Source organism: Stenella coeruleoalba (assembly GCF_951394435.1).
Source record: "Stenella coeruleoalba genome assembly, chromosome: 19".
NCBI classification, from domain to species: Eukaryota; Metazoa; Chordata; class Mammalia; order Artiodactyla; family Delphinidae; genus Stenella; species Stenella coeruleoalba.
This window is the reverse complement of record NC_137165.1, coordinates 1,444,458-1,465,920: the sequence shown is the minus strand read 5'-3', so window position 1 is coordinate 1,465,920 and position 21,463 is coordinate 1,444,458. Positions and strand designations below refer to the sequence as shown.

The window sequence follows — 21,463 nt, the reverse complement described above, 5'->3', positions numbered from 1 at the left end:
AATCTGGTTCCCGCGGCCCTCAGGGCAGGGTGTGGAGCCAGAGCGGCCCCATGTCCCGCTCCAGCGCGTTCCCTCCCTGAGGAGCTAGCGCCTCAGCCCTCACCGAGGAACCATCACCGCTCAGTCCCGTGTGTGCTCCTGGGGGCGGCTCGGTGCGGGCTGATGCCAGGAAGTGGCATTCAGGTGGGAAGAGGGGTCCCTGGGCTGTGGGAGCAGCAAGGGTCCTGCCAGGAGATGCCTCTGCCCTGCCGCCGTGCGACAGGGTCACGATAACCTCACCCTCTTCCAGGGCAGCAGGGGGCGGGGGACAGAGATTGCGGGGGCTGGCCCCCAAATCGGACCGGGGCTGCCCTTTCCGGGTCGTGCTTGTGATCTCACTCCCTGCTCCAGACGGCTGCAGAAAGAAGAAATGACTCTAACTTCAGCTTTACAGATGGGGAGCCGAGTGCAGAGACAGTGGTGGACTCACCCAGTCCACACCTGAAGCATGCCACCAGGACTGGGGGCTCCGGGCTCTCTGGCCCAGGCCATCAGTATGCCACCTGCCTGGTGATGGTAGGTGCTCGATAAATGCCCGCGGGTCAAGTGAGTGGGGGAGTGGAGAGAATGGGGCAGGTGCAGGGGAGCCTGGTCCTGACTCCAGGGCCCACCGTCCTGCTTAAACCTTCCACAGCTGTGCCGTGGAGCCAGGGGGAGTCTGTCTTGAACTTCCTCTTCTTCCGTCTCACTCAGTTTTTGTTACTGAACTATCTTTTCTCCTTTTTCTCCAACCCAGTGAACTCCTATTCAGCCTTTTTCCAAGGCCCAGCCCAGTAGCCCTGCTCTTGGAGGCCCGAGACCCTCCCGAGCTGTAGGCACCCCTCGGCAACGGCAGCTCACATACAGCTTTCCACTTTGTAGTTTGTGCTTCTGGGCCCTCCTCCAGCAGGTGGCTGGGGACGGACGTGTCTCCTTGTCACCAGCACTGCCCAGCTCAGGGCCCAGCCGAGAGACATGAGAAGGTAAAGAATTGCTGGGGCAGGAGAAGAGGGAAGCCGATGGGTCAAGTGGGGTCAGCTCGAGGAGCTGTGCCTGCGTCCCCCGACCTCCGGTCCCCTTGGGCTGGCTCTTACCCGCATCGCTGGCACATGGGTAATGGTAGGTGTGGATGCATCCTTTGTGGCAGCACCCGATGGTGGCCCCGGCTTCCTGGCAGCTGGAACAAGTCTGGCGAGGAGAGAGGGAAGACAGGTGAGTCTGCAGTCGAGGGGCCCGGCCCCCACCCCTTCCTCCCAGGGGGCCCTGGACAGGCAGCTTGGAGGGAGGCTCAGGATGGACGTCCACAGGGTTGGTTTTGTGGCAGCCGCCAGCCCGGCACCTTGGGCGGGGGGAGCTCTCAGGGCGGGAAAGCAACCATCTTGTGGATAAGCCTCGGCGTCCCGCAGGCCCGGGCGAGCCCCGGCTCAGCCCCTGTGCACCGCGCGACCTCAGCCAAGCAACTCCGCTCCTCCCGCCTCCTCCATACGGGGGGACGGCGCCTGCCTTACGGGAGAGTCGTGAAGATGAAATGAGCAACTCCGTGTGCCCAGCGGACGACAACGCACAGGGCCAGTCACCGCCCGGCTGTGCCCTCGCCTGCCAGCTCCCCCCCACAGCCTCCGGGTGGGCAGCTTCACGGACGCCACTTCACAGACAGTGAAGCTGAGGCCCCCGCTCCAGGCGGAGATGATAAGTATCATTTCCTACCCTTTCCGGGGTCAGAACAAGCACTGGACCCTGAGTCGGTGCTCTACTCAGAGAGGCTGCTCACCCTGCCCAGGACCCACGAGGAGGAAACAGCCACTGCCTGCACGCGGGGTTCACGTAAAGCCTACGCCGGCCGGCCGGCAGCTGGCCCCTCGGCCTCTCAAAAGCCAAAGCCGTGGTCTGAGCTTGGGGGCTGCCCCAGGCTGGGCCCAGCTGCCTGCAGGGGGATGTGCCAGGACAGGATGGCGATGCCAAGAAGACCCTTGGAAGCAAAACCTGAGGCCTGGGGAGGGACAGGCTGGTCCCCAGATCCTGCAGACCCCCTGTGCAGCAGGGGAGTGAGGTTGGGGAGGGGGGCAGGCCCCCGCGCGGAGGCTAAGCCACTGAAACCAGTAACTGCAGTTCGTGACACACCAGGCACACGTGGAGGCCGCCTCCTGAGAACACCCCGATGGCATCAGCATCACTTTATTTTATACAGGTGAGGGATGAGAGCTCAGAAAAGCCGAGTAACTTGCCCAAGGGCACACAGCTCAAGAGCAGCTGGACGGGCTTTGAGCCCAGCAACCCCGCTGGAGCACAGGCTGGCGGTCATGGTGCCTCACTGCTCGGGGTGGGGGGCAGGGGTGGGCTCCTTCCCATGCCAGGGACTGATGGGGACCCCACCCCCAGCGGGTGGGAGGCCAGGAATGAGTCTTCTCACGCCCTCCCTGGGCCTAGCCTGAGAAGTGCCTGGGCATGCGCGTTCTGGAGCCCAGCTGGGGTGGGGGCTGGGGTGGGGAGCTGGGGTGGGGGCTGGGGGTCGGTCTGGAACATCCATTGCCTCGGGACGGCAGTCTCCTTCTGCTCAGGACTGAGCCTCCTAGGGCTCTGTGGCGAAGGTGTGATGGAGCAGGAGTGGGCCCCCAGACCAGGCCCAAGTGACCCTTCATGGCTAAACAGCGACAGTGGGCTCCTCTGGTGATGGGCTCACGCCACCCCGCCTGCACTGAGGCCCCCAAACCCTTGAGACAGGCATCTCAGATGTGGAGAAATGGAGGTACGGAGAGGCCTCGGGCCCTTCCGACCCCAGCGCCCACGTTCTGAGCTGTTCCCCTGGGCGGGTGATGGGGGGCCTGGGAGTTTGTGGGGAGAGGCAGCCTCTGGGCAGACTAGGAAACTGAGGTCCCTGGAGGTGGGCACAGCACGGCTCAGGGCGGGTAGGTGTGTAGGGGCCCCCAGGAAGGGACACAGAAGGAAGAGGGGTGCCCCTAGGCCTGTGCAGAAGTTCTGTTCCCGCAGAGCCAGGGTGCTGATAGGCGTGAAGGCCGGGGTCCGGCTGTCGCCGCAGCCCCACCCTGCTGATGGGCTTCGGCGCCCCGAGGCTCACAGAGGACGGTGACTTGCTGGGGTCACAGAACTGGCTCTTGGGGCAGAGCTGGGATTGGAACCGGGGTCTGCCCGACTCCAAGGCTCGGAGGCAGAAAGGGTCTTGGGGGGATGGGCGGCCCACGGAGGTCTGGGCTTGTCAGTGGGCAGGGGGCTGAACCATGACCTGGGAAACCCCAGACCCCGCCCATCTTTGCAGGCAGGGTGCTCTCCAGGTGCGGGCGCTGCTTTAATGAGCTCCGCCTGGCCCGGGACACCCTCTCTGGCAGGGCGGCCGGTGACCACCCGTGTTCTGACCTTCCCAGGGATGCTCCCAGGGTGGGAGGCCGCTGGACCATTATTGGAGGATGGCACAGCGGGCAGAGATGGGGCGACCGGGCCAAGCTCCAGCTCTGTGACGTAACAGCCGCGTGACGCCAGGAAACCGCAAGGCCACTTGGCCCCCCGGCTTCCTCCCCAGGCCAACAGGAGGTTGGTGCAGTGAGGTGAGACCAAAGCGCCTGGAACAGGTGACCTGGGAAAGGGGGGGTTGGCCCCTGTGCTTGGACAAGGTGCAGAAGCAGTGCAGCCCAGTGGGGCGGAGCAAGCCGGGGAGACTTTCAGGAGGCCACAGGTGGCCGCTAGCTGGCCTGGTGATCTGAGCGTTTGGTATTATCTTTTAATGGCGGGAGACACCTGAACCTATTTCAGGGCCGCTAGGAAGGAGGCAGTGAGGAGGGAGAGGAGGAGACCAGAGGCAGGAAGGGTGAGGGCTCCGGGTCTTGGGGCTGCTGTTGGGCTAGAGGACCCCGCACAGAGAGGGTCAGGCGCCGGAAACAGGGAGGTGTGGGCAGCCCAGTAGCGCCCCCCTGCCCAGCATAGGGCTGTCCGCGTGGCTGGTGCCGGGGTGGGGATACCCAGAGGGAACAGGTGGGCAGGTGGGGTGGGCACAGGGCGGTGGGGCCCCGAGGGCTGGGGAGGGGGCAGGAGCACGGGCTGCAGGACAGAGTGCCGAGTCCCACCCCATCCCCGGGAGTGAGGGGATCGGGGGTCCCCTCGGTGATCGGAGTAATGGTCACACTGCTGAGACAACATGCTAGTGTCATCCAGGTGGCTGCCACTGTCACTGGCCCCAGGAGATGGTCACGGAGCATGTGGACAGGCCAGGCATAGCTGTAATAGCTTTATGGGTGTGAACTCACATAATCCTCAGGGCCCCTCCACAGGGGACTATCATGCCCACTTTAGAGATAAGGAAACGGAGGCACAGAGAGGTTAGGTTATATTCTTGGAGACACACAGCAAGGGGCAGCGCTGGGACCTAAACCAAGCCCTCAGTGACTGTGTTCCTCAGGGGACGTTTTAGGGCCTCGCAGGAAAGGTTCCTGGACCACCTGCCCCTAAGGGCTCACAGTCCAGCCACCTGGTGCTGGAGAGGCTCTTCCCCCGCAGGTCCCGCTGCCCCTGAGGCCACGGAGGCAACCCCCTGACGTGCGGTTCTGGGGCCTGAGCATCTCAGCTGATGAGGTGAGCAGGGTGCTTGGGGGCTTGGGTGGGGGTGTGCTGCAGCCAGAAGGGGCCGAGTGCGTGCGTGGTGGGTACAGGGCTGAGCAGGCAGTAAGGGGCCACAGTGGGAGGTCTGGGGCAGGGCTGGGCAGATGTGTCCTGCCTCAGCCTGGAGCGTGCCTCCATGTTGTGGCTAGGCTCCCCGCGTATTCATTTGTGATTGTGGTGTGTTTGGGCCAGATTGTAGCATTAGAGAGATGGCCTGCCTGCCTGCAGAACCCGAGGTCCCCACCGGCTGGGCTGGCCTCTTACCATGTCCATGGCCACCTTCATGGCCTCCTGCAGCCCAAAGAGCTTCCCGGCCACCAGGTAGACCCCGCCCGTCCACACGGCGCAGGCCTCGTGCACCCAGTGCTCCTGTGCGTCCCCGCCAGGCTCTGCCGGCGGCTCCTTGCTGCACTCGTGCTTGCGGCTCCTGTCAGCTGGGGCTGTCTCTTCACCACCTTCCCCCCGACCGTCACAGCAGTAGCAACTCTGCAGCCGCCGGGACAGGCCCCGGGCGCTGGTGCGCAGGGAGCCCTGCTTGGCTGGATCGGCTGGGCCGTCAGGCCTGGGGGGCTTCCCGGTGGTGGTGGTGGCGGTGGTGGTGGCGGCAGCGGCAGCTGGGCACTCGAGGCCTTTGAGTGTCCTCTCAAGAGGCAGCGAGGCCTCCTCGCAGGTGCTCTCTGGCCGCACCTTCTCCTTGAGTTTTGGCTTCTTTTTGGGGAGGCAGTGTCCGGGGTAGTAGGGCCCACAGAGGTCCCCGAGGTCCTTGAAGTTGGCTGGGTTTTGGCAGAGGCAGCAAACAAGGCAAGAGGTACTCAGGGCCTTGGAGACCACGGGCCCCAGATGCATGGTGGAGGAGAGGGGCAGGGAGGGCCGAGGCTGCAGGACGGAGCCTCCAGGGAGCGTGGCTAGGGAGGCCCCGGCCGCGTCCAGGGAGGAGGAGCAAGAGGATGAAGAGGAGGAAGGCTTCCTGTGGGGCTTGGGCTCGTCTCCGGGGGAGTTGACAACAGTGCATACGGTGGTGAACGCATCCCGCTTCTCCACCCGCACGAAGGGCGAGAAGGCAGGGGTGCGGCTGTCTGCTCGCAGCCGCTTGCAGGAGGAAATGTATTTGAGGCGGATTTCAGGCTCTGCGGGATCCAGGGGCAGCACCTGCTGCTGCCGCCGCCGCTTGGCACGCCCCTTACAGGGTGAGGTGGTGGCGTTCTTGGCCCGGCCCCGCGTCAGGCGCTTCCGCTTGGAATAGCTGCTGTAGTTGGCGTGGCCAGGCTGCTTCTGTGCCCTCACCTGGGGCTGGCAGGGCCGGCCCTCAGGGGGCTGGGAGGCCAGCCCCAGCTCCTCCGTCTTTGGCTTCTTGCCTCCTCCGCCAGGGCTGTCCTCGCTGCCCCCCTGCGTGCTGCTGGCCGTCAGGAGCAGAGCTGGGCCGAGATGAGGCCTCTTCTCCAGGGAGCCTTTGGGGAGTCCGAGGGCTCCAGCCCTGCCTTTCCGGCTTCTCTTCTTAGGTGCCAGGGCAGTGCCCCCGGGCAGTAGGGCCTCTGGGGATGTGAAGGCCTCAGTTTTGAAACCGTCGGTCGAGGACAGTTTCTTATTGTTCACGAGTTTGCCTTTTAAGGATCTGTTGGTCAGATTTCTGCATAACGGATCGGCCCCCAAGGCTGCTGGGAACTTCTGCCCAGCGCTCACGTTTAAGAGACCTTCTTCTGCCCCCAGCGGGCTGCCCCCTGCGCTCTTGAGCCCGCGGTCCTTCTCAGGGAGGGATGGGCTCAGAGGATTCCCGGGAGGGGCCCCTGGTGCTCTGCACGCGAACTTTTTCAGGCTGGGCGAGGTGATCTTCTGCACGATGGCCTCCAGCTTCAGGCCCCGGCCTTTCCGGGGCGGCAGCACCTTGGTCTTCATGGCCCCCTGGACGGACGCCCGTGAGGCCAGCTTCAGGCTGGCGTCAGGGGTCTCCGGGGGCGGCGGCTTTGCCGTGGGTTCACCGTTGCCCTTGGTGGGCTTGGCCTTCTTGGGAGACGTCATCCTCTTGAAGAGGGTGGGAGGGCCCTCGGCCCCCTCCTCCTTCGTGTCCCCGCTGGTGCTGCCGCTGCGTAAGACCAGGTTGCGCTTCTTGGTGGGGACAGGCGCCATGAAGGCCGACTTCCTCTTGAGGGTGTGGAGGGGCCGATCGGAGAGCTTGCCGCCTGCACCAGGCTTGGGGACCCTTGCCCGCTGGCCCGCCCTGCCCTCCTTCTGGGGGCTACCGGCGACCTTGAACGTGGCGGGCAGGTGGTTGTTGGCGAGGAGCTTCTTGGCGGCGCGGCAGTTGGGGAGCCGGCTCTCCGAGGCCCGCCGCCGCTTGCAGTGGAAGGCCTCCTGGGTCCTGGTGCGGGACCGGAGGATCATGGAGCGCTGGTCTTTGCCTGGTGCATCCGGCGAGTCTGTCTCCTTGGTCTTGGAGCCCATGGGGCTGCTGTCGGAGGCCACGGGCAGGGCGGCCGGGTTGCTGGGGCTGGATGCGGCCTTGGGGGAGGGCTTCCCCACCCGCTTGCCCGACTTGAAGGCAGCTCGCTGCTTGCCCCCCAGCTTGTCTGGGGGGGCAGGGGTGGTGGGAAGGCCCGGGGGTCCGGGCGTGCGGGGCTCACTCAGGGCCGTGAAGGAGCGGGTGCACATCCTGGGGAGCCCTTCCGAGGTCCCCCGGCCTGGGGCCCCCGCCCCTTCCATCTGTCCCTGGGGGGGCCCCGTGCACGATTCAGGGAGCAGCAGGTCTTTGGGCAGCGCCGGGGCCCTGCACGGGGAATCCTCGGCCTCGGGCAGCCCCCGGTGCACCCGCCGGCTCCGTAAGCTTTTGCCGCGAGGCACAGGCTCCTTCTTGGCGATGGGCGCCTCGGGCACAGCGGGCTTGTTCGGCTTCTGGGTCAGGGAGGCTTCCGGGGCCAGGGCGGTGGAATCCCCTGGGGCCAGCGCCCCCTCGGGCCCCTCTTCCCCTGGCTTCATGTGGGAGAGGGAGGACTCGAACCAGCTCTGCACCTTGGACTCGGTGCCCACGGTGGGGCCCAGCAAGATGACGGACTCGCCAGACAGGGCACACGGGGAGCCCCAGCCGGCCTTGGGGTCCAGCACCTCCTCCACCTCCTCCTTGCCACACAGCAGCGGGGCCTTGGGCGACAGCGGGTCCTGCAGGCCCGGCCTCTGCTCGGGGCTGCCCAGGAGCTCGCACAGAGACGAGTACTCCTCCGCCTCCAAGTCCCCCTTCCTGCCGGCGGGCGGCAGCAACGGGAGGTCTCCGAAGTCAGCGGCGGAGCAGCAGTGCCGGCTGTCCTCCAGCCACCGGTCGGCCTTGCCCACCTCGGGACACTGCAGCAGCCCGCCCGCCTCCTCCTTCACCCCTCCCCCCTCCTCCTGCTGGGAGTCCCGGGGCACCACGGCCTTCTCCGCCGAGGGCTGCTCCTCCTGGAAGCCCAGGCAGGCCGAAGCCTCGCGGGCGTCCTCCTGGCCGACGCTGTCGGCGGCCTTCCCGCCCTGCTCCAGGCCCTTGGCGAGCTCGCCGGGGTGCAGCCCCCACCGGGGACAGGCGTCCCCCAGGTTCTCCTCGGGCCAGGCGAAGGGGTTGGCGCTGTCTGCCGAGCTGGCGGCGGTCGTGTCTGGAAAGCAGTCGAAAGCCGCTGTGGCGGGGTCCGAGGCGGCGGCCCCCAGCGTGGGCTTGGCACCAAAGGAGAGGGGACCAGTTGTCTTCTTGGGGTCAGGGGTGGCGAAGCCCACGGAGGGATCTTCGAACAGCCCCGGGCCGAAGTCCTTGGTGCCGCCGCCCTTCTCCAGCTGTAGGGCCTCGGGCAGGGCGTCCTGCTCCCCCGGCCGCGGCCACGCACCCTTGGCCATGGGGTCCAAGCAGGCGCTGTGGTTCTCCAGCGAGAAGGGCGGCTTGCCGGTGTCCTTGGCCAGGCCGGGCGCCTCGGCCCAGACCTTGTCGGCCTTCTCGCTGATGGCCTCCTGCAGCCCCAGGATCTCGGAGGCCAGGTCCTCCTGTGCCAGGGCACTGAGCAGCAGGCGCGGGCAGTCCCGCTCGCCAGCCACGAGCTTGGAGAAGCTGTCGAGCGGCAGGCTGCCGTGCAGGCTCTGGAAGGAGTCATCGGACTTGGTGGACATGTCGTCGGGCGAAGTCACAGAGCAGGTGGACACGGACTCGGGCTTGGCCTTGGAGCTGCCGTGGACCCTGGCGGGGCTGCCGCGGGCCTGGCTGCAGTAGAGGAAGCTGCGCTCCAGCGGGTCCTCGGAGCCGCTCAGGTAGTCGGCCTCGGGCGGCTCGGCGTGCGTGGACTGCGGGGTGCTGCTCAGCGGCTCCGACAGCGGCGTGCCCGCCGGCTCGGCCGAGTAGCCGCTGCCCTCGGGGCTGCAGTGCTGGCTCTTGTGCTGCTCCGGGGTCCGGGCCGCCAGGCTCTTGACGCCCTTCTTCTGGGGCATGGCCGCCTTGGAGAGCAGCAGCTGCTGCACAGTGTTGGAGATGTTCTCCACCTGCGAGGTCAGCGCCGTGAGGCTGTGCAGGCTCAGGTCTGACAGCAGGCTCTCGGGAAGCTTGTCCTTCTGCAGGGCCTTGCAGTTGGCGGCTTGGGCGTCCACGGAGCCGGCGGCGTCCGTCGGGGAGGGGTTGAGCAGGGGCAGGAAGTGGCTGTGGTCCGCGAGACCGGCGGGGAAGGCTCCAGGGCCAAGCGGCTGCTGGTTGTAGGGAAAGTTCTCCAGGTTGGGCATCAGCGGCGACGGGGTGGAGCTGTAGGAAGGGGAGCGGCCCACGGAGCGAGCGGGCGAGTGGCTGGAGCCGGGGCTGAAGGTCTGGTAGTACTGCTCCGGGGTCCTGACGGCCGCGTCCGGCTGGCAGTAGCCGGGGCCCTGCTGCCCGTAGTGTTGGTACTTGGTGAGGCTCTGGTAGTGGAGGGTCTCCTGGGCGTGGTGGCGGCTCTGGAGGGCTTGCTGCTGCTGCTGCTTCTGTGGCTCGTAGCTGAGGCGCCCAGGCTGGTAGGCGTGAAGGCTCGGGACCCGCTGGCCTGGGGCCAGGCCGGCATTGGCGGTCAGCGGCCTGTCGTGGGGCTGGGTGGACGGGGCCGTGCAGCTCTTGTAGGAGTGGGCCCCCTGTCCGCCACCCTGGCCGGTGGAGGAGTAGGTGGAGGAGACGGGGAAGGACTGGGACTGCTGGGGGAAGTGGCTGCCCGGGGGGAAGGGCAGGGGCGAGGCGAGGTCGTTCTGGGGTTTCTGCCTTTGGAGCTTGGGGTAAGCCAGGGGCTGCGACAGCTGCTGCTGGACGTGGAGGGTGTGAGTCCGAAAGGGCAGCTGGGCGCCCTGCTCTGGGTACTGCCGGGCGGGGGGTGCTGCTGTCTTCTTCATCAGGTTCTCGTCATATTTGCCCACCGCCCCTGGCAGGGGTTGCGGCTGCGGGGGTGGTGGCTGCGGCGCCCCCCAGGCCTGCAGGCCCTCCTCCCCCGAGTAGCGGCCAGGGTAGGGGCTGCCGTCCTGGACGGCGTAGCCCGCGAAGGACGGCCTCCCCTGCGGGGCCTGCGGAGAGGACAGGCCTTTGCTGGCGCGCGCCGCCGTGGCGGGCGTGCCGGCGCCGCCCTCGTAGCTGGGGAAGGGCTGCGGGCCGTAATAGTCCTTGGTCAGCAGACGCTGCCGGTCGCAGCTCAGCCCAGCCTGACTCGGCTGCCGGTAATTCTCCAGGCGAGATGTCTCCTGTGAGGTCTGCTGGTAGGTCTGTTGTTTGCCATGGAAACCACACCTTTCTCGAAAAGACTGCATGACTCGGGCTGGTTATCTGTGAAAAGAGAAAGGGCGAGAGGGAGGGCGGGGAGGGGCAGAGGGAGAGCGATTCAGACGAGCCATTTCCTCTCCCTCGGAGAGCCGGCCCCCCCTCCCGGCCCTGCCCTCTCCCGCAGCCTCCCCACCAGCTGTGCACATATTGACAACTTCTGTGTCAGGGACGTGTGCTCTGTAATTCCCGCTCCGACAGGGATGGGTACAGGGAGGCCACCGAGGAGGGAGGTGCGCCCCGGCTGCCCAGCGCCAGGTCACTGGGGAGCTGCCCCCTCCCCCAGCCGGCTCCCCCCTCCCTCCCCCACAGCCCTTCCCTGCCATTTCAGAATCATTTAGCAGGGCAATTCCCGCTCCCCTGTCCCCTGGGGCTGCTGGATCCGGTAAGCTAGCCCCAGTGCAGCAGTGTTCAGGCGTGACCCAGCGTGCGGGGGGCTGGGGACAGCTTGCCCTGCCCCAGAAGCCACTCACCGAGGCCTGGCGTGCGCGCACGCGCACACACGCACGCACACACACACACCTCCTCCATCACTGCCGTGCCATCTGGAATCTGTGTTCCTTCCAGCAGACGCTGATTAGGGGCTGCCGAGCCACTGTAGGCATAAAATGTCCCCTCCTCGACTCCCAGGAACGCGGGACGGCGGCACCTGCCTCCTATTTTTCATACCGTAGGCACGTAAACAGATTACGTGGCCCGGAGAGAGGTAGCACATGCTGATGGGGGACAGGGCTGCGGTCCCTCCACGTGAGAGGCAGCGCTGGGCCTCCTGGGTGGGCGGGGCCTGCACGGGGTCAGGGCCAGGCCGAGAGCCCATCTGTTTATGATTTTAGGGGCCGGCGCGCACAGGGTCCGACCTGCCCCAAAGCAGGATCGGGGGTCAGGAAGTGACCCTGGAGTGGGGGTGGGGGGCCTTCAGGGCAGAACAACTGGATTCACATAACAGGCCAGCTGCAGCGTCCAGGCTAATGGTGGTCCTGCCGCCACCCAAGCCCCTCGGAGGAGGGAGGAAGGAGTAAGGATGCCCCAGGCTCAGCAGTCCTCATGGCGAGGGCTGGCGGTAGCCTGTGTCCCTGGGCACGGCGTTTACACACACCATGCTCGCCTGCACAGCCCAGGCCCCCAGGAGGGCACAGGGAACCTCGCAGTGCCCGTTCCCAACCCCAAAGAGGAAGGGGTGGCTCGCCATGGGCTACGAGCCTCCAGGGCTCTACGGGGGGAGCGCAGAGAACGGGGTGGGGGACAGGCACACGTGGAGGGAGGGGCTCCCCCAAGAGGTGCAGCTCACCCCTTCTTCACCCAGATCCCACCTCCATGCTCTCCTCATGCGGTGGCCGGGGGGTGGGGCGGGGCGCTGACCAGGGAGGGGTCAAGCCTGGGGCGGCCGGGCAACCCCAGAAACCCTGTCAGCACAGCCCAGGCCAACCTCCCTGCCCTTGGCAGTCGGCTGCCCGAACTCAGGGACTGAAGCCCATGACCCTGGAGAGGGCTCGGCCCCTGCCCACAGGACGGGTCACAGCCCCATGCCATGTACTCTCCCTGGCTCATCACAGACGCCCCGACACGGAGGAGACCCCCTTCTGACCCAGTTTAGTCCATCCTGGTAGCTGCAGTCAAACACGACAGGAGGTGCCTGCTGTGACCCAGCCTTGGTTCCGGGGCGGCTCCCCGCCAGGTGGGCAGCCCGCACCTCCCCCATGGGGCTCCGGGAGGGGGGTGCCGGCGGGGGAGGGGAGGCTCCTTCTGCCCTTGGGCAGTGCACACGGGCACTCCCTCTGGCCCAGGCCTGAGCCGGCAGGTGGAGGCCTCTGCTCAGAGTGTCCTCTGCAGTCCCCGCGCTCTGCCCTCCCTGATGAGCCCGGAATCCGCAAACCGAGGCCCACTCTGAAGGCCGCGCGTCGCATATCCGCACAAATTACATTTCAGCTTTTATTACCCAGATTGCTCTCATTTCCCGCTGAGCGTCTTGTGGATATCGTTAACATTTCTACAGCTTTTTTTTTTTTTTTAATATTTCTTCGCATTCTCTACAAATGCGTTACCAGAAACATTATTTAAAAAGAGTGCTCTGGCCAGTGTCCCCTTCCCTGTTTAATCAGTCCAGCTGCTGCGTCTTTGAATTTCGCAGAGCCGTATTACAGCGGGTTTTCCAATGCACAGGAGCAGCTGGACGCGGTGAAAGCATCTATCTCTAAGACAAGACAGTTCAATTAAAACACGCGAAGCCCAGTGGCTGGTGGAGAAGGCAGGCAAAACTGCCTCCCAGCACCACCTCCGACCCCAGGCCCAGGGAGGGGAGGGGGGCGCAGGAGCAAAGGCCACCTCTCAGAGCCACCAGGTCCCCGGCCCCCGCCAGCTCTGCCGGGAGAAAATGGGGCTCGGCCTCTTTAAGAGCTGCCTCAGGCCTGCCACAGGCTCTGTTGTTATTAATTATTATGATTATGATTAGTTTTCAAGAGCACTAGAAAAGGACAGGCAGGAGAGAGGCAGGCTGAGAGCTGGGGTGGGCGGCATCAGGAGGGGGCGGAAAGAGGTTCGCTGGGCAGAGAGATGGTGACCTCTGAACCCGGGAGGAGAGGTGGCAGTGGAGGGGTGCAGGCTGGAGGTCTGGCCTCTGTTCTGCTAGAGGGAGAAGGGGTGGGGGTCAGGGGAGGGCACCCAGTAACATACCTTCACAGGACGACTCCTGGTCCAGACCCGCCTCCCCCCACCCCCCCCCAGACACTTGGTCAAGGCCACATCTCAGGTTCTAGCCAAACTGGGAGGGAAGGAAGAAGGAAAAAGAGGAAAGAAGGAAGGGAGGAGGAAGTCAGTCCTGAGCTCCAGATCCGTCAGTGCTTCTGTGGCGACTCCTGTGAGCCGGCCTGCCCGGGCCCCTGGCCCAGGCAGAAACAGCGCAAAGCTGGGCCGGGCCGCAGGGCCCGCCCATGCCCCAGGACTCCTCTAGCTCAGCGACGGGTCTCCCTGCTCCCCACGCCATGAAAGGGGGCGTGACGAGCCCCACAGACACCCTCAGGCCCCAGGCACGAGGCCATCAGCCCCCGAAGGCCTTCGGCAGCAGGGCAACGAGGGCTCAGCCGTGTTTTCAGGCAAAGAGCACGGCTCTGCGGTCCCCGCTGGGGTGGGGGGCAGGGGCAGCCTTGCCCGCGGTGCGTGCCCACCCCGTGTCTGCACACTCACTGCTTTGACTGTTCTGCCCTTTTACAGAGAAAGGGGAGGCTCAGAGGGGCGAGGACCTGAGTGTGAGCCCCCCACAGGGCAGCTCCTTGTGATGGATGCCGCAGCGGCATGGACGGCCCTCGCCAAGAATTCCCAGTTTAGAGGAAGGCCCCTTGGGGCACGATAAGGAAATGGGGGTGCCCAGGTCCCCTCTGCAACCTGCATGGCCCCAGAAGCCGGGTCGGGCCCCACCCAACTGTAGGGAATCTACTAGTGGGCAGTGGCGGCCCCTGGCTGCCTGCTGTGCCCTGGGCAGCCTCAGAGACAACTCACTGGGCCCACAGCCTCTCTAGCCCCCAGGGTCAGGCCCCGGTCAGGGAAGTGGCCCAGCGTGGGCCGGAGCTGCTGTAGCTCCCGCAGGGACCTGGGAGGGAGGGGCGAGGAGGAAGCTTCTGTTCCCCAGCGGGGGCCCTGGGGCCATGCTCACCCAAGGTTCTTTTACGACCTGGTTTTCTGATTTGCAGCTGCAGGGAAAAAACTTTAAAACCCAACCCACTCAAGGCCTGGGAACGAGGAAGGAGGGGAAAGTTACCTGAGTCAGGAGGCCGGGGATGGGGTGTCCCAGGAGGAACGGAATGGTGGGACCACCTTGTGCCTCCCCATGTGCTGTGGGTGATGGATACTAAACAGGACACCTTGATGAAAACGATCGATCATTAGTCAGGCCCACTGCTATTCTGTGGGGGCTATTGAATCCCAAGAGCCTGGCCTAAATGGGGGGAAGGGGTGTTTCCAAGGACTCCCCAAGACAAGAGAGCCCAGGGCCCCCAGGCCTCTGGGACAGGCACCAGGAGAGGTCAGCTTGGGGCAGAGGGGGCCCATCCCGGGCATAAGGAATCCCAGAGAACAAGGCAGCCCCCACCCCAAAGTACGGCGTCTCAAGACCACCCTCTGTGGGCAACAACCATCCTCGTTCACGGGCACCCACGGGAGAACCCCACAAGGATCCAGCACACCCCTCTCTGCAGGGCTGGAGGTCCTGAATGTTCAGACAAGTTATGGGGTGAGAGGGGGAGAAGCAGGAAGACAGCCGGGCTCCTTAGCTGAGGCTAGGGACCGCGGGGCAGGGGGAGGTCCGGGGCTCTTTGGAGGACGTGTGAATGGGGGGGCAGAGGCTTCTGGTCTCTCCAGGGGTCTGGAAAGCCTCCCCTCGAAGCCCACCAACGCTGCCTCTTCCAAGGACCCAGCGGCGGAGGCAGCCAAGACCTACTAAGCCCCCAGAAAGAGAGCCTCCCCTCAGGGTCAACCCACCAGGAGGAGGCGCTGCCCGCCCCGGGCATCACCGCTGTCCTGGGCACTATCCGGGCGCCGCCTGCGGAGCTCTCAGCCCGGCCGCCTCACCCCTGCCCCATAGTGCAGTTTCTGGGATGTGAGGGTCAGCTGAGCCGGAGGGGCCCACGGCCCAAGGGGTGAGGGCAGATGGCCAGCCGGACCCCTCCCCGCCGTGAGGTGTGGGGCAGCAAGCATTCGGCGCAGCCGGGCTGTTGGCACTCACGAGCCCTCCGGGGGAGGCTGGCGGGTGGGGGGCCCACCCTGCTATCGGCTCCACGCCCATCAGTCTCTCGTGGACAGTGGTTGCTTTTACGTCATTTTATCCACCACTCCCCAACTCTGTCAAATGAGGAAAAGAAAATGGGGCTGGTGCTGGGCACACAGCTAAGAGGGCTGGGGTCAGCGGCCCCCAGTTTCAAGGTGAAGGAGCTGGTCCAGAGGCTGGCATGGGGAGCTGCCCCATGCCCCGCTGGTCTCCCGGGTGACTGCACAGTGCAGGTGACAGAGGATCTGTTTGCTGGTTTTCAGGGGAGGCAGAGAAGGCAAGGAGAGAGCCTAACCTCTCACCCCAGTCTTGTCCTGGACACCCCACGTGCCCCACCCACCGTGGCTTCCCGGGGAAGAGGACGTACCAAGGTGCCCAGCTGGTGGTCAGTGTGGCACCTCCCGGGGCCTCAGGGCCTTTACACCGCCTTTTCCTCTGCTGGGAATGCCATTCTCAGGTACCACGCGGCTCCTCTGGCCCCCTGGGCTCCCCTTTGCTCACGTCACCTCAGGTGGCCGACCCTAACCACTGTTGGAAACCCACAGTCCACCGCCCCCCGCCCCCCCCCCACTTCTCCAAGGTAACAAGTCACATGGCTGGCTGGCCGGCTGGCTTAATTACTGCCTCTCCTCTTCAGGAAGTAAGTTCCACAAGAGCAGGGATTTTGCCTGTTTTGTTCACAGCCATATCCCCAAGTCCCTGAACAATAACTGTTTGTTGAATGTATATTGTTTAAAATGTCACATGGGGGACTTCCCTGGTGGCGCAGTGGTTAAGAATCCGCCTGCCAATGCAGGGGACATGGGTTCGAGCCCTGGTCCAGGAGGATCCCACAGGCCGCGGAGCAGCTAAGCCCGCGCGCCACAACTACTGAGCCTGCGCTCTAGAGCCCGTGAGCCACAAGTCCTGAAGCCCACGCACCTAGAGCCCCTGCTCTGCGACAAGAGAAGCCACCGCAATGAGAAGCCTGTGCGCCGCAACTAGAGAGAGCCCGCGCGCAGCAGCAAAGACCCAGTGCAGCCAAAAATAAATAAATAAATAAAAATGTCACGTGGGACTTCCCTGGTGGTCTAGTGGTTAAGACGCCACGCTTCCACTGCAGCGGGCACAGGTTCGATCCGTGGTCGGGGAACTAAGTAAGATCCTCCATGCTGCACGGTGCAGCAATAAATAAATAAATAAAATCCAAAGTCTAATTGTTGAAAAATAAATAAAATGTCACATTATGAAAATCCCCAGAACAAGGTCGAGTGGAGGTGCAGAGCACATTTGGGTGGGGGTGAGGGGCTTGTGGCCACAGCTCCTCCTCAGTCACTTGACAAAGAAGATCTCCCTCGGGCCTGGCAGGTAATGCCCCCGTGAAGGGTGAGAAAGGAGGTAAAGTGCTCCAGCCGATTGCTGCCAGTGGGAAGGGGGGCCCAGGGGGCCACAGCCTCCGCGTGTTTCATAGAAAGAGGAATCTCTCACTTCAAAAAATGTTATCTGGGCAGAAGAGCTAAACAAGACATTTCTTCAAAGAAGACATACAGCTAGATGGCCAATAGGCACATGAAAGGACGCTCAACGTCACTAGTTATTAGAGAAATGCAAATCAAAACAACAAGGGACCACTTCACGCCAGTCAGGAAGGCCACCATTAAAAAGTCTACAAATAACAAATGCTGGAGAGGATGTGGAGAAAAGGGAACCCTCCTGCACTGTTGGTGGGAATGTAAGTTGGTGCAGCCACTATGGCGAACAGTATGGAGGTTCCTCAAAAAACTAAAAATAGAGCTACCATATGATCCAGCAAGCCCACTCCTGGGCGTGTATCCGGACAAAACTATAAGTCGAAAAGACATACGCACCCCTCTGTTCACAGCGGCGCTATTCACAATAGCCAAGACATGGAAACAACGTAAATAAAGAAGATGTGGTACATGTATACAAAGGAATACTACTCAGCCATGAAAAAGAATGAAATAATGCCATCTGCAGCAACATGGATGGACCTAGAGATGATCACACTAAGCAAGAAAAAGAAAGACGAACAGCATACGGTATCACTTATATGTGGAATCTACAGTATGACACAAATGAACATGTCCACAAAACAGAAACAGACTCACAGACGTAGAGAACAGACTTGTGGTTGCCAAAGGGTAAGTGCAGATGGGGGAGGGATGGAGTGGGAGTTTGGGATTAGCAGATGCAAACCAGTATACATAGGATGGATAAACAACAAGGTCCTACTGTATAGCACAGGGAACTAGATTCCATATCCTTGATAAACCATAAAGGAAAAGAATATGAAAAATATATATAGGTATAATTGAATCACTCTGCTGTACAAAAGAAATTAATACAACATTGTAAATCAACCAGACTTCAATAAAATTTTTTAAAAAATGTTATCAACCAAGTAAAACCTTTAACACCCCGGAGATCAAGAGAACTGGTCTTCGGGCTGTACTTGCTCACAAGCTCCTGGGGTCAAATGCAGATGCCACTTGGCCCCAGTGAGGCAGGGCCTTGTTGGGCACCTGGGGGATGCCTGGTGTGAAGGAGTGACAGCAGGAGCCCCCCCACCCCGAACTCTCCCTGGCCTCTGGGAGAAGCCCTGAGGTCAGCACGAACCAGTTAAGCTCTGGATGGAACCAAAGGGGAAGCACTGGGGGCCTGCGGGAGGGCGGCGCTGGGCAGCGGCGGTCCCATGGGGCCAGAGCGACGGGGGCTGCAAAGGCTGGGCGGCGGAAGGCCCGAGGCCCACAGAGGAGCCCGTAGCCTCCTTGAGAGCTCCGCCCCACCTTCCACGTTGCTGGGTCCCTGGTGGCCCTCATCAGTGGTAATTACGTAATGAATGGTCTAATGAGCCGGTTCACCTGTGCATCCCTCACTGGAAAGCAGCCTGATGAGGGCAGGGGCTTCATCTGTTGGGTCCTAGGCTCGAAGCCTAGAAACTGCCCCAAGTAGCTGCCTATTAAATGCTGCCTGGATGGGTGGGTGGATGAACAGATGGGTGAGGGTGCGTTGCCTGACCCTCACCACAGCCCTGACGGCAGGCCTGGAGGCCAGGACACGCGCAACAGCCAACCAGGAAGGGAAGATGGCGCTTATGTTCTGCCCTCCACAGCCCCCGGGTCACAGCCCTCCGTGCCCGAGCCCACTCGCTTGTCAAGCCCGTCTCCACTTAGCCTACAGTGTGCACAGGGGCCAACCTGGGCGCTGAGGATACACCGGAAAATGCAATGGCTCCAGCCCTCCTGAGGCAGACAGACACAGACGAGGCTCTGGGGGCCGGGAGAGGAGGTGGTCAGGGCAGGCTGGAAGGAGGGGGCCCGCCCCATGGGAGGATCGGCCTGAGTGAGGTGGGGCGGGGACTGAGCAGGTGCGGTGGCTGCAGTTACCGCCCCTCCCCCACCTCAGGTGGCCTGGCTGCTGCAGCCAATGGTCAGATGCCCACTGTCCTCATGGTACCAATCCCTGGCAATCCTGCAAAGTCACCCCCATTTGTCAGCTGCCTGCATCACTGCTCCCGGGGAAGGGCCACTCTCCCCCACTCTGGGAGGCCCACTGGTCTGTGGCCGGAGCTGGAGTGGGGTCTCCGACCTGTCTCCGACAGGGGTGCCTGCATGCCCCCCCACCGCCCGGCCGACAGGGCCAGCCGCTAAGAGCAGTGAGCCACCAGCAGCCACTTTCTGCAGAGCATATCGGAGGTCAAACCTCCCCCCTCGTTTTGCAGAGGGTTACTGGAAGCCCACAGAGGGGCAGTGACTTGTCCGGAAGGCCCAGCAGGGCTGAGATCTGTGCTCTGTGCCCCAGAATGGCCCCTCTGTCCACCAGAAAATGATCTCTGAGCTGGAGGCCTAAAGTGGGGGCTCAGATCCTCTTCCTGGACACCCAGTTTCCCAGGGGCCAGGGAACGGCCCCCTTCCTCAGCCCGGGCGGGAACCTCCCCTCCCTTCCCTGCCTCTGACACCCCCTCCCTCTCTGCAGCATGCTGACAGCCCCTCCCATCCCCCCTCCACCTGGGGGAGCTGGGGAATCGGCGCCCCCTCCCACCCCCAGCCCCCAGGGGAGGAAGCGGCCTGTCAGGCCGCCACGGCGTGTCAAATCCTCTTGCTGCCTAATTGTGAGAAGGCGGCGTTTAAAGAAACGCTTTTCTGGCCGCCTGCCACACCGCAAACTGCTTGGTATAATTTTATTATTAAGGAGAGAGAAAAAGAGGGAGGGGGTTATAGGAGAGACAGAGAGGAAGGGAGTGAGGAAAGGAAATTGCTTAGTCCGAGTCAGCTGGTGGAGTATTCTCAACGTGGAAGCGGGCCGGCTTTCCAGTTGGCAAGCTGACTCCGTTAATTGCGCATTCAGCCTCTACTTAGGGTAATTGAAACGAAGCGGGGCCCGGGTCTGACAGTTAGGGTCTGCGCCTCGGCCGTTAACCCTTCCGCCCCCGCCCTCGCGGCTCCCACGCACCCCAGGAGCGCGGGCGTCCGGCGTGTGCCCCAGCGCCGGCAGGGTTAACGCGGCTCGAGAGCCGGGCGCCGGCCGAGCGGGGGATGGGAACGAGGATGGGGAGCCGCGCGGGGTGTGCGGGGGCGTCTGCGGCCTCGCCGCCCCCCTGCAACAGATGTTTCAGGCGTGTAAGACAAAGGCAGAGCGCCTGCCGCTGCCGGGAGAAAATCCGCAGGACTCCCTCAGGGGCAGGTAAAATTTCACCTTCTATTTGTGTTCCCCCCGCCCGCCCCCGCCCGGTTTCCCGGCCTCTGCGCCAATCCGGAAAGCGCCACCAAAGACGCCGCGCCGCCGCCGGCTCCGCCGCCCAACCCGCTGACCCCAGCAAGGTCGCGGCGACCTCGGGCTCCGCCAGACGCGCGCGGGCCCCTCCTGGGGCGCCCCCGGCCGCGGTCCCGCGATCGTAGGCGCCGGGAGCAAGGAAGGGGCGCTCTTCTCGCCACGAGGCGGAGGCGAGGTGGACGCCGCGCGCCTCCCTCCTGCCCGCGCTGGGACCCCGGGGGCTGCGCCCCTCCAGCCCCCATCATTCATCTCCCTGATTCCCGCTGTAGCCGCCCTCGGAAGTCAGCCGAGTGAAGCAGCTGTTCCTTGCACACTCCACTTGACCAAAGATGATGATAAATGAGGCCCGGGCCGCGTCGGGGACGCGGCGGCCGCCGCGAGGGGCGCGCAGGGCGGGGCGTACGACCCGCACCCCCTCCCCGCGCTCCGGGAAGGGCGAGGACGCGAAGGACAGACGGCGACGTGCAAAATCAAAGGCCCACACTCCCCTCCCGGCGCCCCGCGCTGCCCCGGCGCCGGCGAAGAGAAGCCGGGCGGAGAGGTGCACCCCGAGCACCGCGGCCCAGGCGGAGACCCCCCTTCTCACGGTGGCGCCGCCGCCCGGCCACCCCTTCGCACCCCGGCCCCCGGTGCCTCGGTCCCCACCGCGCCCTCGCCCCCACCCCCGCGCCTCAAACCGATTAACGCTCGTAAATAATGAATAATGGAGCGAAGCTTCCCTCGGCCGCGCGAGGCTGCGGGCGGGGCCGCCGCCGCCAGCTGCGCCCGGTCCCGGGGAGGGGGCGCCCCGGCCGGGCACGGGGGCTCGGGCGCGCGGCCCCGCACACGTGCAGCCGCGGCGCGCAGGCGGGCACCCCGCCCGCCGAGGAGGGGGAATCCCGCTCTGCCCTCCCCAACGCCGCCACCTCCCCTGGAGTCCTCTGGCACCGAACGAGGCGAGAGAGCGCGCGCGAGCTTCCCAGCCGGAGAGGGTTATTTTTAACCTGTTCCCCTTTCCATTCCAGCCTCTCGGGTTTGCGCGCCCGCCTCCCCCCCCCCCCGCCCCCCCAGCAGCCGAGGACGCGGGCTCCTCACCTCGCTCAGCGGCTCCGGACTCCGAGCGCCTCCCCCGGCCCGCGGCCCCCGCCTCTGCGCGGGCATAGCGCGGCGGAATCTCAGCCTGGAAAGGACCGATTAGCAGCCGCGTGCCTTTCTGCGAAATATTGGAACCGGCTGGGCTGGGGGCGGGGAGCCCGGCGCGCTAGTCCTCTCGCCTCCCTCCGCGCTCGCCTGGGCGGCGAGGCGGCGAGGCGGCTCGGCTCTCCCTCCGCAGATGCGGGGCGGCCGGGCCGGGGCGCCGAGCCCCCTCTGGATTTCGCCCTTCTCTCCTTAACGCCCACCCTTCTTCAGTCATCGAGGAAGCTGGCGCTTCTAACCCGCGGACCCTCGGGCAGCGGCGGCGCCAAGTGGTGCGCCGCCTGCCCCATCTCCAGCCCCCTCCCTAAGCCGCTCCAAACACACACACCGTTGACACAGCAGCGGCCTTGCACACCCACACCTTC

General features: G+C 64.3%; 1 protein-coding gene across 4 annotated transcripts in view; it reads right to left on the bottom strand.

Moving 5' to 3' along the window:
- Positions 1-21,463, bottom strand: part of RAI1 (retinoic acid induced 1) — a 105,309-nt gene that overhangs the window by 3,740 nt on the left and 80,106 nt on the right. For 3 of the 4 annotated variants that reach the window (XM_079905331.1, XM_079905334.1, XM_079905333.1), the window contains exons 2-3: positions 4,891-10,399; positions 1,113-1,206 (exon numbers count right to left, since the gene is read on the bottom strand). In XM_079905331.1, the coding sequence (XP_079761457.1) occupies positions 1,113-1,206; positions 4,891-10,383 (5,587 nt within the window). In that variant the 5' untranslated portion in view covers positions 10,384-10,399. Of the gene's footprint in view, positions 1-1,112; positions 1,207-4,890; positions 10,523-21,463 lie in introns of those variants that run through there. The other variant, XM_079905332.1, reaches the window with a different exon arrangement.